We start from the raw sequence: 16,748 nt of genomic DNA on the forward strand, positions 1-16,748 counted from the left end.
TTGAACAACTTTCGAAGACAGATCCCAAGAAATACCACACTACAGTCAAGAAACTACTCGGTTGTCAATCTCGGAACTCCGAAGTTCTTGATCAAGAAGAGAGACCCTTGTCAGCAGACGAAATAAACTCCTACTTCGCCGAAATCTGCTCTAAACATCGAACTCTTTAGCAACTACCCGAATTCGACGGAACACTGAACGAAATCCCGATAACGCTGTTTATCCCCCTGCTACTCCCCTTGCATGCAATACCTTTACGGTACCTAGGGTCCCTGTTATTAAATGGCTTGGTATTTCCATTTGTGAATCCGTAGGAAGTATCCGACGTAAATTTATTTGTGATTCGAAGGATAAGCTTAAAGCTGGTTATGGGAAAATTGTTGCAAACCGTGGACGTTTTAATAGGCATGGTCTTGCTAAACTCTACTGTAGTTTCTGTGACCATGCGATTTTATCCGCTTCTGGGCTGTATCCGCTTTTTACTAAGCATGATCTGAAACAAATGAAGGTTAATTATTTTAGATATTGTAAGTTCCTATTATATTTGCCGCTTGCTGTGCGAAATAGGCGCCTTGTTGGTCGTTATGGTGCAACAGAAATTCTGTCCTCGCTTGAAATGGTGCAAGCGAAGATCTGTCAGGATAATAGTTTTCGGTTGGGCCCACATCACAGTCTTATCCGTTTTTTTTATTAGTGTTTATATTTGTGGTTAGATTGTCGCTGTTCTTTTTCTTTTTTGTGTTTGTATTACTCCACTATTTTACATTTATTGTATAGTGGGTTATAAATAAAATAAATAAATAAATATAAAAAAATAATCACTCCCCTAGAAGTCGAGAAAAAGATTCGCAAGATGGACCAGAATAAAGCATCATTTTCCTTTCGAAGTCCCCACCAAAATCATTGCTCAGTGTTTGAAGGAACTGTCTATACCAGTTGCTGCAGTTTTCCATCAGTGTCTTGTTGAGGAAACCTTCCCCCAGCGATTTAAGGTGGAGTAAATCATCCCTATCTGAGAGATGTCAAACCCAACACATGTGAAAGACCCGCAGCCTATCTCGAATACTTCCAACTTCTCGAAAATCTTTCAAGATTTTCTATTTAGCTGGATCTATAACGACATAAAGGAATCGCTTGATCCACGGAAATTTGGATTCCGCCCCAAGCATAGCACTATACACTACCTTGGCATCCTGATGGAAGAAATCCCAAACCACCTTGAAAATCCTGGCTCTTACGTCAATGTTCTTATTGGGGACATGATCAAGGCGTTCAACCTCGTAGGCAATAATATCGTTGTGTCTGGAAAAGTTGAAACTAAATCTCAATGGATTATTGTTAGAAAGATGATCAGTTTCATGGGGAACAGGAGGTAATGCGGTGAGTTAAAGATTCACAGACAACAAACATATCCCAGTTCCTCTCTATCATCTGCGGAGCCCCTCAGAGTATTAAATTTGGGCCTCTGGCTTTCCTCATAGCTGTAAACAAGGTGGTAATCCAACCAAAACATAGACTGAAATTCGCAGACGACTTGACACTACCCACCTTTCGATTGGTCTCGTCAGAATCACAACCACACAACCATACCTTTGAGGAGTTGCGGCTTTAAGCCAGCGAGGCAAAACTTCAAATCAGTACTGAAAAAAGTGTGGTCCTCCGAGTAAAATTTGCAAAGCGTATTCCGGAACAAATATAATCTGAGGTTGATCTTAAATCAGTGCAGTCCGCGAAAATTTTCACGATTACCATCGACAATAACCTTGACTGGAAATCCCAAACCTCCAAATTGGTTCAGAGAGGAGCCAATCTTCTCAGACAATTTGCCCGGCTACGAAGATTTGGACTATCCCCCCAAAACTTGATCGACCTCTATAAAACCTACGTTCGTCCTGCCTTAGAATATGGATACCAGGTTTGGCACCCCGGACTCACCAAAGCTCAGGATCTTAAAATCGAGCGAATTTAAAAATGCGCATGCCGAATCATCCTTGGGCACAAATATAGATCATATGAGGAGAGTCTGACATTGCTAGGCCTGAATACACTATCTGCCAGGCGACACGAGTTGCTCATGACTTTTGGAAGGTCCTGTCTGTCGTCGAATCTTTTTTGTAGCATCCTGCCAGAGTTTCAGCCAGCTCCTGAAAATCCCCACCCCACCCGGGGATCAAACTGGAGAAAAGAAAATGTAAGCTCCCTCCGGCTAATTGTAGTGTGCGATACGATCGTTCCTTTGTGCCATACTTTTGTAAACATTATAATAACACTTCACAGTGAATAACGTCTTTTTTTCTTTTTTTTTCTGACATGCCAGTGCTATTATTTTGGATATTTTGACGTAATAATAAACTTGATTGATTGATTGAACTAGCTGAGGGAATAAAGGGGGGGGGGGCAGTCTCGATCCATACCGTAGCAGCCTAAATATAAAAAAAAGAAGAAAATGTCTATGGAAAATATTTCCGATGTGATACTACTTAGGAAACAGGAATTCAGATTGACATTCAACCAAAGAATAATTTGAAACTACAAGAAGAGATGTTTGAGAATCTAAAAAAGCACCCGCAACTCCTCAAAAATGAGGAAAAACCGAACTTAATCACCCCCTTGGAACTAACGTTGTCAAGACACCAAACTAAAGACTTAAAGACATCCCCCCTAATCAATGAATAACAAAGAAAATAATATTTTTGTTTCTTTTGTTCTTCTTCTTTTTCCTTAATAAGGAACTTAAAAGCGTTAAACACAGTCTATTTTTGGAAAGATTCGAAGGTTTATGAATTTGTTTCTCTATTTCAATTCGGCAAACATTGTCAATTATAAAGTAGCGATTCGCACGGTTCGGCTCAAAAACAAGAGGCCAATACTTCAGATTATTCAGAAACCGCATTGTTTTACAAGGAGAGTAAAGCCTATGGCCTTTCATATTTTCACAACTGTAATGGAACGTAGAAATAAGGATTTGTACATTTCCCCAAAGAATTTCCAAAGATCCACATAAGAAAAATTTTTAAAAATAATTTGGTAAAAAAGTACGATTTCCTTTTTTAGCGATTCCATCGATTCGTCAATCTTGGTCGATTTTTTTTCCTGATTTAAATAAGAAAATCAGTGAAAATAAGATCGAAAAAAAAAAAATGTAGCTTCGTTCCATCCCTCCTCAATTGCCTGAAATTTGTTCGTCGATTTAAATAAAAGAACAAAAACAAGCTAAAACAGAAGGGAATAGGCTAGCGGTTTCAACTAAGTTCTCAAGCCGTCCAGAGAAAAAAGTTTTCTGGATATATGGATATAGACTTCAAACGAATCGAAAAAAGTTTTGGGTCCCATTTCAGAGGGTCCTTGCTTCTTTTTGTACATTAGGATCCTTTGGTCCAGGGATTTACAAAAGTAAGTCTTATGGTGTAAAATACATAATAACGCTCAAACCGTACTGTATATGTAATATACAGAGTCGATGAGTCCTTTTTAGGATGAAAGTGAGTTAGAAAGTGAGGAAGGTTCCATTAGTGGGTCTAAATGCACAGATGGCAACTCAAAAAGCATATTCATCTCATGAGAAGTAGGAGAGGAAAAGATTGGCCTCGGCTAGGGTAGAAAAATATTTATAAACTTTTAGCTCAAGGAATACATAGTATAATTTAATATGTTATATATGCACAAAGAAATGGAGCAATATTATTCAGCTACACATTTTAATGATCACCTTGCCGAAAAATACCTCGCGACGAGGTTTTCACCGAGATCTGAGGACGCTTGAGATATCGTTAGTACCTGAATGGGAAGAGGTCACCGCTGCAGCACCGCTTCGGGCCGAGCAGAGGCTTCGTTGAAGCCCTATGCACCATCAATGGCTTCGAAGGCACTAAGATCTAAGGTACGGTAGTTAATTATAATGTTACTTATAATATATAAGTAAATATAATTTACTTGTAATCATGATAACTATAATTGACCTATTATTACTTATTAAACGCTTTCAATGAGCCTTTAAACGCTTTTAGTTTAAGGCTACAGAATAACAGAAAAAGTATAAATAAAAAATAGTAATAATAATTATCATATAATAGCAATAATAACAATTTACCATACAATCATAATAATACAAGCCTGTAATAATAATGTAAACATAAAATAACAACAGTAAAATAATATAGTCATAAAATATTAATAAAAAAAAGTTACCAGTGGAAGCACCAAGGGACAGAGCTTTGATTATATGACCGGCAAATGATATACCACCATCAGCAATAACTGGAATTCCAAAACGACGAGCATATTCTGCTACCTAAAATAATGAGTCACGTAAGTTTTGCAGGAAGAAAAAAAACCAAGAATTTCGGAGGATAAAAAAGGAGGGCTAACAAGACTGTTAAGAATCGAAATAATAAGGAATTAATAAAGAAAAAAAAATAATGGTTAAAAGGAAAACAAAAAAAAATTAATGAAAAATAAGGAAAAAATTAAGAATAACAAAAATAATAATAATGAAGAATCATTCAGCTTAAAATTATCTTTAGCATAAAATCCACAGTTTTACAAAACTGCGGTAATTGCCTATTAAATAAAATAATTTAATATGAAATAAAAACATTTATAACGCAAAAAATACAAGATGCAAAGTTTTGAAATACCACTTTTTATTAAGATAAAAGTACACATCCTGGAATGTCTCGGCTTGACAGGAACTTGATCAATAACCAATTTCCTGGCTAAGTACGCCAATTGACCGGATAGGTGCGGTTGGTTTTTCATATATATACTCAAATTTTTTAGACTGGGTTGGCACTAATCCATTTGTCGGGCGAACCTCTATCCGTTTGATATTTTACTAGAAATACCTTGGATTATATGTCAAATATCGTAAGTGTTTAAGTGTCTAATTATATTATCATAGTAGTCTTATAATTGTTCATTCTCCAGGACAATTAGTCCCTGCAGTTTTATAATACCAGAGGTTGTATCGTGTGTTGCATTAATAGAAATATTATGCTATAGCCAACCTATTTACCATCGTATTTTAGTCCTTTGAATAATCTAATCTGGTACGCCAGATTAATCAGTTCAAACCCTAAGGCACGCTACCCAAGTTTATTTACCTTAGGACCATAATTATACCCCTATAAAGGGAGTAATAAGGTATCAACCACAACCTCACTTTAAAACCATTAAAATCACTTTATCACAAAATTATCTTTTCCGACAGAATTGGAAAAAGATTAAACAGCAAAAAAAAAAAAAGAAAAGAAAAAAAAAGAAAAAAAAAGAGGATGGATTCCAAATTCAGCTAGAAAAAGAGCGAGGATAAAATGGCCATTGATCAAAATCAAAATTAAATACTTTCTTTAGTGATAGAATAAATGCCAAGAAGATAATTATTACAATTAAAACCATAAATAACACAACTGGGGAAGGGGGCAGATACTTCAACCATTTTTCTTCTTTTTTAGTCCTGTCTTCTTCCAGATTTTAGGTACATCTAAAATTCATTTTTTGTCAGGACTTTCAGGTGGATCTTGTCAACTCCTCCTCCATCGTAAAAAAAAACAACAGAAAAGCAATATCAACACTGGCCTTACTTCATTTCAATTTTGGTGCCGCTTTTTAGGGAATTCCAGATTAAAATTTTCACAAAATTATCATCCAGAGTAGCCAGTACGTTGATCCATTTAATCAATTTAACATTTTCAATTACTGTTTGGGTGCAAGAGTTCGCCGCTAATTTAACACCAAAATCAAAGTTGAAACGTCTTTAAAGATTGATTATGAAGTAAGTACGCATTCAATAAGGAGGCTTCGCTTAGAAACACTGGCCGAACAGTCTGATGGCATGTATAAACGGTCATGAAAAAACAGCATGCAGTTTACTCTGCAACAACGGGATATCTCAAAACAGAACTGGACGAGCCATAGGGCTAGTCCAGTAAACATGCGAAAATATTATCGCATGTTTATACCATTGTCATATTACGATATCTCTTTATACGTAATTGTTGGTAATATACCATTACTTGTACATCAAATGTTTAAACCTTGCTGAACAGCAGAAATCAAATGAAAAAAAAAAGGAAATAAACTGCTTTTTGCCGAACTAAACCCCTACCAGCATTCAATCTTTACATAACTGAAGACGACGATCAGTTAATTTTATCCGGCCATTAAGATTTAACAATCATTATGAATTCCACGTATGTGCGTACAAACACACACACACACACACAAAAAATAAAAAAAAAAAAAAAAAAAAAAAAAATCTGATGACAAAATCTCTGTTTCATCATCACATTCTTGCTCCCTACCCCGACAACCTGGAAACTAAGTACGAATACATTACTAGACTAAAAAGAATGCCAGTTGACATTTACTTCGAGAGAATTTCACTTTGGTAGCAGAAAGATACCGCAATTCCTTTGTGTACCGTTTTATTCGTCATTTTAAATCATTGTTGATTTTTTTAGCTTGATGTTTTCCTTAGATTTTGTTGTGCTAACCTTGAAACAGTACTTACTACCTTCGATCTTTGCTGTTGTTGTTTTTGCAGCTCCTAGCAACACAAATTAATATTTTGCGTTTTTTTATATCGACATGCAGATGTTAGCTTACAGATATAGTAGTGAACAAACATATTTTATTCCTATCAATAACACCTAAAAAAAATAAAAAAAATAAGAAAACAGAAAACCTGTATGATTTCGAAAACGAAAATCTGTCCGATTTCAAAATGTTCATCCCCTATAAACATCGTACCAAACTAGTCGATGACTTTAATACAGTGTGGCAGGTTTTTGGACATTCTGGGGCAAATAGATAGGAGAGATACAACTTTATAACAATAGCTAACTACATATATTCATACAACACCATATTTTTGCACAAGATTGCACTTAGAGAGTAGCGACAAGAAATACACGGCCAACTGTTTTGCCTGTTCGCCCCTCATCTTCAATATTTTCACAAAGCTACTGCAGGTGTTTTCTCTCATTTTGCAGCAAGAGACAAATCATTGTCAAGGTTACTTGACAAAGAGAAACTAAGGAAAAATATCAAGTCATACAGATCTAAAGATGCCTCCCCCCCATACCCAGAAGATCTCCCACGGGTTCAGGAACTTCTATTAGCCATTAACAGTAGAGAATGATTCTAATACCTTTGGACAAAAGAAGACAGTTTTTGGACAATTTGAGACAAAATGCAGCGAGACTATATGTAAGTATTGTCCGGAATGAGTTGTTGATACAATTTAAAACAGAATTTATACAATTTTAGAATAGTACATTTTACTATGTTTATTACAATATTTAAATTTATTATTAGTATCAAATTTATTCATTATTATTTTATATTTATTGCAGATATTACATTTTAATTACGTTTATTATATTTTATTACAATAAAAAAGGTATGGTAAAGAATACAGCACTGGACTTTACAGCCCTTATCGTCTGTGCTAATCTCCGTTTCATGGCCCTTCAGCCAGGTAGTACAATGCGGGATTGGGAGCCAGCCATCCTGTGCTTTCCCACACCCTTCCTGTTTACCTTCACCATATTTCTCCAGGTACCAGTTCAAAGCTAGGTCGGCTCTGGATGAGCTTACAGAGTCACGTCACTGACCCCTGTCCCGAACTAAATAACCAGCAACACCAGAACTCAAACCCTTTTCTTCACGGACCAAGGATTTCAAGTCTAGCTTGCTAGCCACTCGGCAAGTCCGAACTAAATAACCGAACTAAATAACCAGCAACACCAGAACTCAAACCCTTTTCTTCACGGACAAAGGATTTCAAGTCTAGCTTGCTAGCCACTCGGCAAGGACGGCTGTAGATTTTATTACAAGACTACAGTTTTATGCAATTTCTGATATGATTGTATCAGATACAACTTAAAAATTCAAATTCAAATGAGGTACAATTTAATAAATAAATAAAGTATTATTTTTGTGTACCATCTAACTGCTTACATAGCCTACCTGTTTACAAATACCAACGTTGGATCGAACTTAAAACACCAAATACAAATCAGAAGAGAAAGCAAAGAATTAAACAGTGTTGACAAAGTTTATCTTTAAAGCTTTAGGACCAATTTTGGGGATGGGGAATTCTTGCCATTGAAAATATGTCACTTCAGGAATTTATTTGAAACTAACGTCAATAAAATATTTGTTTTAGAAAAATTCCTCTTAGACTGTAGGCAATGAGCCATCAAACGAAAGAAAAAAACCAAAACAGGTGAAATGCATTTATTAAGCCAAAATAGAGGAGATGGTAATCAGTTGCCAACAGCAAACTTTTGACAACTTTTGACTTTGTGACAACTTAAACTTAACAAAAAAAAAAATAATGTAGTATTATACGTATTACATTCTCAGTTTGAAATGTACATATTTTTCTTGTATGCGAAAAAAAGGTGAAAACTAAATTCGAAAAATAAAAATTTAATTTAACCTTGTAAACAGCTGTTGCTTGAGACCTTCCTACTGCCATGACTTCCTGGGTAATGCAAATGGACCCACTTCCCATTCCAACTCGGAGAGCATCCACGCCAGCGTCAATTAGATTCTTCGCCTGGGCAGCAGTCACAACTTAGAAAAGAGAAAATGATAATGGTGATTTCCATTTTAGTTCATTCATCATTTTGATTATATAGCAAAACAAAGTCAAGAAGTCTACTTTACTTAATTACACAGATCCGTAGAACTAAAATATTTCACGTGTCTTAATACAAATATATAATCAGGTTTCTTGGTTTTGTTAAAGTCACATATCTGGTAAAAAATATCACTTATATATAATTAAGGGCTCAGAATTATTGGAAGGTCTAGGGTGATTCCTAGTCCCCATCCAGATTAAAATTCTTTCTTAATATTATTTCTACTCATTTCAAACTAAAAAACTAAAAAAGGTAAATACACGGTTTTAAAAAGTGAAGCAACTTAAAAGATAGGATTTTTGATAAGGTGTAAAATATGTCTTTGGACTATTCTAATGTTCCATCATCAGCAAAACTAATTCTCCGATCACACCATAGTTACACGGGTCGAAAAAAAAGTAAAGATTTATGAATGATGTGCTTGTTCCTTGATTATAACGTCAAACTTGTACCGTAAAAACTAAATGGGAAGAAATAGGATGAACAGCTTCTCTCAAAACTAATTTGTTCCCAACTAATTCAAAGTTTAAGGTATATTATTATCCCCCTTTCCCTGGTTTCCCCGTTTCAAATCTTTTGCTAGATCCATCTTAGAGAGAAGGAAGCTTCCATCAGGAAGAACATAAGGGAAGATGTTCGAAGCCTCCATATTTTCTAAGTTCAAAAAATCATGCCTTAAGTCTTTACTCTGATTGGCAACCACAAATATCATGCTTAGTGGTTGAATATTGCTCAACTCGACAGATTATGAACGGGATACACAATTGGCTATGTAGTCATTTTAAACTTTGATTTTATCCAGAGGTGTGACTATATTCCGGCCCGGGCATAATACTTGGATTATAACTTAGATTTACGCAAGCAACTTATATTACTCTCGATTTCAAATCAACTACTGTAATTGAAATTGCGTTACATTCGGCACAATAAACCTTACATGAAAGGAGAAAAACTAAAAATACATTTAAGGCTTATTGACGGTTATACTAGACGATTATTGCTAAAGTCAAGCCTTTGGTAACCGGGTCGGTGCTCCTTTAGATCTAAACTCGAGTTAGCAGCTTACTAATTTCGGGATCCAAAGACAACTAAAGTAGGGATACTAATTCAATACCCTTTAGATCTAAACTCGACTTCGCAGCTTACTAATTTCGGGATCTAAAGGCATCTAAAGTAGGGATAGTATCTTACTAATTCAATACCCTTTAGATATAAACTCGAGTTAGCAGCTTACTAATTTCGGGATCCAAAGGCATCAAAAGTAGGGATAGTATCTTACGAATTCAATACCCTTTAGATCTAAACTCGAGTTAGCAGCTTACTAATTTCGGGATCCAAAGGCATCTAAAGTAGGGACAGTATCTTCCTAATTCAATACCCTTTGAAACCAACAAATGAAATAAATAGTGTGATTGCATCTCCCTGTATATTAAGTAGAGGAGCCATCCCCACTTGCAAACATTTTTTGTTTGTTAAGACTTTACATTTTCTGTTTTTATGGGGTGGGAGGCGATGAGGCAACAAGTCAATCGAGATTTCTCCTTTATTGACTTCTATTTTCCCAGCGTAAAAGTCTCAGAAAGTAATCCACCGGTACCCTGTACACATGGAGTCACTTTCATGTCACCTAAGTTACTTTATAAATTTTACTGAGCACAAAAATTAGCAGTCTTACGCATTTTTAGTCATACGCATTTTTAAATAGCTTCAAATTCCTGGTCTTTGGTTATACCAATATTTATACAGCAAAGTTTTTTTTTTGTCATTTATGATGCAGCAGCACTATATGATGTAGCTTAAATAGCTGCAGTAAGTATTGACCTTTTTTTTACTAGACTTTTCTTTTTATTCTTTCTACCTTCAACTTATGGTGGTTGACTATAGGGAGCTGAGGGCTTAAAATTTACCACAGCTAACTAATTAAAGAAATAGATCGTTTTCTTCTCTGATTATATTTTTTGGTAGATCAATATTTCCTCACCGTTCTCATTGAGATTATACGTGAAAAAAGCAACAATTTATTTCAACTTAATAGTACAATAAATCGTATTATTAGACTTACCATTACCACCAATAACTTGGAGATCTGGATATTTATCTTTTATATATTTAATCATCAGAATTTGGAATGTTGAATTGCCTTGAGAAGAGTCCTAAAACATAACATAAATAGGTTCCATTAAATTAAAACTTACGTAACACACACATACATACACACACACACACACACACATGTATATATATATATATATATATATATATATATATATATATATATATATATATATATATATATATATATATATATATATATATATATATATATATATATATATATATATATATATATATATATATATATATAAAGAAAGTACTGACAGTGTCTTACTTTTAGACAAGCAACAAAAAAGGAGAAAAAACACTGAGAATCAATGTAATAAAGAATTGTATAGGCAGGAATGAAAAAAGTGTGAGAGTAAACATACTTCAACTGAATTAAAAAATTTCTTAGTTCAAGGAATATCGTCAAACTATTACAGACTCAAAAAAAGGAATTCCATTGTATGGGGTAGTAAAAACCTGCCGAATAATCAATTAAGTATCTTGGAGTAGTTGTTGGGGAATGTTTATCTGTTAATGGCTATATTGGATTAACTTATTCTAAACTAGAAAGAGATATTGGCAAGGCCGTAACCAGGGGAGTGGGGTAAGGGGTTTGAATCCCCCTACCCCAAATTCTTTGTCCAACTCGTAAAAACCCAGCAAAAATACATATAAATAAATTTTGGATGAGATTTTTTAAGTTTTTATTTGTCCCCCCCTCGAACAAAAATTATTTGTTCTACCCCAGATTCTTAGTCCAACTCCTAAAAACCCAGCAAAAATACATATAAATAAATTTTTTATGCGATTTTTTAAGTTTTATTTGTCCCCCCCCCCCCCAACAAAAATCCTGAATACACCCTTGGATATTGGTATGATCTGCATATTGAAGCATATGATTCCACCAGTTCATTTTTTCACTAGTACATTATTTATTTTTTCACTTTATTTTTTTTATATATTTATTTTTCACTATATATTACTTATTATGTGAATGTATGGTCTACTACCATCCATTATCATTTAAATGATTACTGTGTTAACCAGAATAAGGCTATGTGAGTTCTGTGCGAAAAAAAAACGAAGAAACTCCCTAAGGAATGATTATAGAAATTTATATGCTTTACCTTTTTGGGATATTTTTTAATTTTTCACCTTTTTGAGTTTTATAGAAATGTTTTCCTGTTTACAATTGGGACTCTATTAGCTTTTACTTCAAATTGTTTTAATGCAAGTTCACATGGGTACACGGAATTCTAAAAAATTAAGGAAATCAAAAATTGTGTCAACCAGAAATTCATTTTCTATCCGTCATACTGGACCTGCTATATCAAACTGACCTTGTTGATAAATTCAAGTCAATGAAGGATACAATGAGGGTAGGAGGTTATGGGTATTTCTGATTTGTCTGAGGGCAAAGGTTCAGGTCTAACTGAGAGTCAAGTCATGCACTTGTTAATGGTTGTTTGGCTATAACGGTGGGTTCTCGGCGTTTCGAGCCTTTTATTAAAGGTTGGGGTTCATTTTTGGGGTTTAGGATAAAGGAAAAGAAAAGAAATGTATTTTTTTCTTTCGTTCTCTTAATTATTTTGGAAGATTTAGAATCCTTATCAAACGTGATCTTGTTTCAGTTTGAGTTATACGATGAGATCCTATTCAAGCTTTTATTTCAGGAATGACGTGATTTGTGTTTTTTCTTATTGCCAAATTTTGAATAAAAAATCATAATAATAAAAATGGATATTTTATAAGAAAAATCTTTCTTACATCCGACTTTTTAGTTTTAGCTAATTTATATTTTATTTATCATTACTTAAGGACTGTCTAACAAATGGTAAGAGACAAAATGTGCCAACAGTATGGAGATTCGTAAATGTGTCATTAAGATCAGTAGTATAACTATTACTTCTTAAGCTGCAGATTTTATTTGAAGGTGTAGTTTCCTTTGGAAATCAACAGCTTGATTATTCTTTAACAGACAAAATACGCTGTCAAAAATTTAACTGATTAATTTCGCTTATTTATATTCTCTGCCCAAAGTGGAAACACTGACAAAAGTGCGGCACTGCCCCAAAAACTTCATAAGTCTGAAACAACCGAATAAAGATCTTGAAAAATCGCTATTTTAAGGTGTGAATACAGTTAAGATGGGTCAAGAGGGCAAAATATCTTCTTATTTTGAAGTCCTTGGTATTTTAGTCCTTATTTTGAAGTTATTGCTACTTTTACCTACTTTAAGAATGCCAAACCATCGATATTATAATAATTCCTTCGAAGAAGCTAAAAATTTTCCTTGTAAATCCGTCTCTAATTAATTCTTTTACAAAAAAGAAAATTCTTATAAATCCACTGAAGCTACTTGTGCGAAGAATGGAGGATGGTCAACCAGAGGACTATATATTTAACCAGAGGAAGTGGCCGATATTTTAAACACATTTTTTGGCTAATACAGAGGAGGAAATTACTTCATCGGTAAAAAATTAATTGGATTAAAGTAGTAAACAACATTTTTTGTTCTTTTCTTCTGTCTTCACAATATTATTTAATTTTTCTTACGCCCATATTGCCACTTGAAATTACAAAAATAACTTTAATTTAAATCCAGGAAATACAGCTGAAATAGATGAGCCTAGTTCTAAAATTATAAAGAAGATATTATTTGCCATGGGCTAACTGATGTAAATTTACTTTGCTCATTCACTATAAAATAAATTACATTTCATTAGGTTGTTCATTAGGTTGTAACATTAAGAGCTATATAAAATTAATGATGCACTGAGAATCCTAAAGCGTTTGATCTCGTTATTAGTTGCTCTTCCAAATAAATCTTCTATAGCACTGCTATATAAATCTTCAGACATACTTCAATTTCCCAGCAGTTTAATTTTTGAGAAATTATCTCCAATTATAAGAATAGAATCTAAAGGAACTCAACTATATTATTTGAACTGAATTTATTTTTCTAATTGCGGGATTTACATAAATAGCAGGCAGATGTTTCTTTTCCTTTTTTTGACTTTTCTATTTCATAAAAGACATCTCAGATTTTATCTGATTCAGAATTATTCGTGTTTTGCATCTATTGTTTAACAGGTTCAAGAAACATATTTGCTTTATTTTTTGTAGTGAAATAATCAATGTATAAGATTTGTAATTGTAGATTGATCTGGGTCTCCAATCGTTAACTAATATCTACGAATTATAACTAAATATCATACTATATTAATCTTTAGATTAATTACTGTTTTGTATCATTATCTTCTATTTTATCCTTGTCTAGACCTACATCTTCAAATTTGTCACTCCACTGACAGAATCAAATATATGAATGAATACGGAATACTAAATGGTTGAACGTGAATTATCCAGTACATGAAAGAACTTGATTAAGTTCAATACGCTAGAGCCTGTTACTAGAGTAAACGCTAAGGACCATGACACATGTTACAAATACCCCAAAAATGTTATCAATACGTATAGACAGCTAATGGAAAGAGTTTCTATGCAAAAATTTGTATTTAGTTCCTACAACCAAGTTGTTAATGAAACAAAATTAATGAGGTTAGTGAAACCTCATAACAGTCTGTGGAGGTTAATGAAACCTCCAACAAAAGTTGTTAATGAAACAAGCCATGTTTTTTGAAGAGCTGAAGAACACCTTTTTAAATTTGAAATTTTGGACTATGTGTATGAAGCTTAAGAAAAATTATATAAAAATAAGCAGAGCTTTTTCTTCAAATTCTAGTATTTACCAAACTCTTAACATTATTAAGAAGAACAATGATAACAGCAATAGAAAAAAAACAATAGATTTCACTGAAAAACATTTATAGTAAAAACAAAATTTCACACTTATAAAGTAAAAAATATTCAAACTATTGAAGTTCGCAAATTGAGACACTTAACATTACTAATTAAAATATGCGAAACACGTGGAAGTTGAAATACAGGAAAAAAATTCATAAAAGAAATAGAACAGTTAAAATACGGAAAATAGAGAGAACTAGCAGATCGCAAAGAAAACGGAAAAAGACAACACAGACAAAAAGAAACCAACAAGAAGGAAATGATGAACAAAAAGAAGATAAAAAGAAAAATGAAGAAACAGCAGAAATAATAGAGAAAAAGTCCAAAATCAAATTATGATACCAACGAACAGGACAAGAAAAGATTAATAACTAGGCCAAAGGTTACGAATAATCAATCCTTTATACCAATGTGCAATAATTCCATAGAAGTGTCCAAGATCATCTGACAATTCGACATAGACATAGAAAATTGAATCAAATAAAGACAAACCGAAGAGTGGAATTTCACCAACAAAAACCATACAAAAACCATAATGTTGTTCCCTGCAACTTTCAGCTATACAGAAAATATCCAACCTCATTCTACAAATTTTGTAAAAAAGAAAGCTCCTGGTCAGTTAAGGGGATTCGATGCCTTGAAGTACGACCCTATCTCTTCCATTATAAACTTTTTTGGTTTGTGTGGCCAAATTACTTAGAAATGATTGGGCCATATTACCATAACTTTTAGAGCATAGATCCAAATAAACGACAGAAAACTAAAATCCACACTTACTTTCCCGGAAATCTTAGAAACACCATTTAACTTCTCCTGTTTGTGCCAGATATGGAGATTTTCAGATTTTATTAGACTTACATTATTCGAAAGTGTTAATGTTTTTTAAACTTAAAGGAGTAGAATTCTCTTTTTTAAAGTTCAGGAAAGGGCAATCCCTAAAAATATTCTAGTATACCTGCTTCGAAAACATTCAAAATCAGCCGAAAGGAAGTAATATTTGAGATTTTGACAGTTTCGGGAGTTCCCTGTTGTGCTACCCGCCTCGATTGAAAACCTTGCCGACGCAGGATGCATATTATTTATGATGTATGTACATTAAATAGACATTGGTGTGCTTAACAATTAATAAGAGATTATACAGTTTCTTTATTTAAATAGCCCCTCGTTGACTTCTCGAACTGTTTACACTTTAAGATCCCTTTTCAATTCTTACCAAAATTGGGTTAGGAGCTCCCCCTAAGGTTGGGAAAATTCACTAATGGGCCCCTTGTCTTTGAGACCCTTAGTCTCGCAAAATAATTTTTAGGGTATCGAATCCCCTTAAATTTAATTTATATAGGAGATAAAATTCATGTATTTTTTTGTAAAACTAAATGGGTGCCTAATATTCTCCTGAAAGTATTTTGTTTTCGCAGTTTGTAACGGTTAAACCGTTAAACGGTTAAACTGTTAAACGGTTAAACTGTTTACACCGTTAATGGTTAAACTGTCCTTGATGTAACTTTCACATAGGTTGGATGTTTTGTATATAACACCATCCGACTGTTAGTGAACAAATAACGTGTGCAAAGGTAACTTCTAGAAAACTATTTTCTGACGTCAACATTGGGTTACTCTTATCGAAAGAAAGACCACTGATTACCAAATTGTACATATATGTACCAGTTTATCTGTCAATGCATCTTTCATTCTACGAATACACGCGCGTGAGTGTGGGTGTATATACTGTGCAGAGAGCTGTGACGTGACCGGAGGGGGGGAATGGATATGAGGGTTCTCATCCTGAAATGTAAAGAATTATATGGAGATGTGTTCGTAAACACATCGAAATTTGACAATGCAACGGCTAAATAATAACCTTAACTCAGTTTACAACGGCTAAATAATAACTTTAACTTAGTTGACCTCCCTCCTCCTAGCATAAGGGAGGGGGGGCTTTCCAAACAGAATCAGGAACACGAAGCTGGTAGAGAATCAATGTAAGTAAAGAAAACAGTTGTTTTCAGGTTTGCTGTTCGGTTGAGACAACCTAACAATACATAATGCAACTGACAAACTTACTTCTCAAGCGTACTTAGAATAGTATAGATAATAATGATACACATAAGAAGTGGAATGTACGTAACAAGATTACGCATATGAACAGTTTCACTTTTCCACTTAAACAGACATAAGGTCTAATAGAAA

The 16,748-nt window shown here is 33.9% G+C and overlaps 1 protein-coding gene across 4 annotated transcripts in view; it reads right to left on the reverse strand.

The window, feature by feature from the left end:
• The window catches only part of ras (Inosine-5'-monophosphate dehydrogenase ras), a 91,521-nt gene that overhangs the window by 17,497 nt on the left and 57,276 nt on the right, over nt 1-16,748 (reverse strand). For all 4 annotated transcript variants that reach the window (XM_089097268.1, XM_089097272.1, XM_089097271.1 and 1 more), the window contains 3 exons: nt 10,714-10,804; nt 8,447-8,583; nt 4,189-4,291 (listed from right to left, as the gene is read on the reverse strand). In XM_089097268.1, the coding sequence (XP_088953394.1) occupies nt 4,189-4,291; nt 8,447-8,583; nt 10,714-10,804 (331 nt within the window). The remainder of the gene's footprint in view (nt 1-4,188; nt 4,292-8,446; nt 8,584-10,713; nt 10,805-16,748) is intronic.

This window comes from Artemia sp. Qi Xiang Cuo, chromosome 11, assembly GCF_049724085.1.
Source record: "Artemia sp. Qi Xiang Cuo chromosome 11, ASM4972408v1, whole genome shotgun sequence".
Lineage (NCBI taxonomy): Eukaryota > Metazoa > Arthropoda > Branchiopoda > Anostraca > Artemiidae > Artemia > Artemia sp. Qi Xiang Cuo.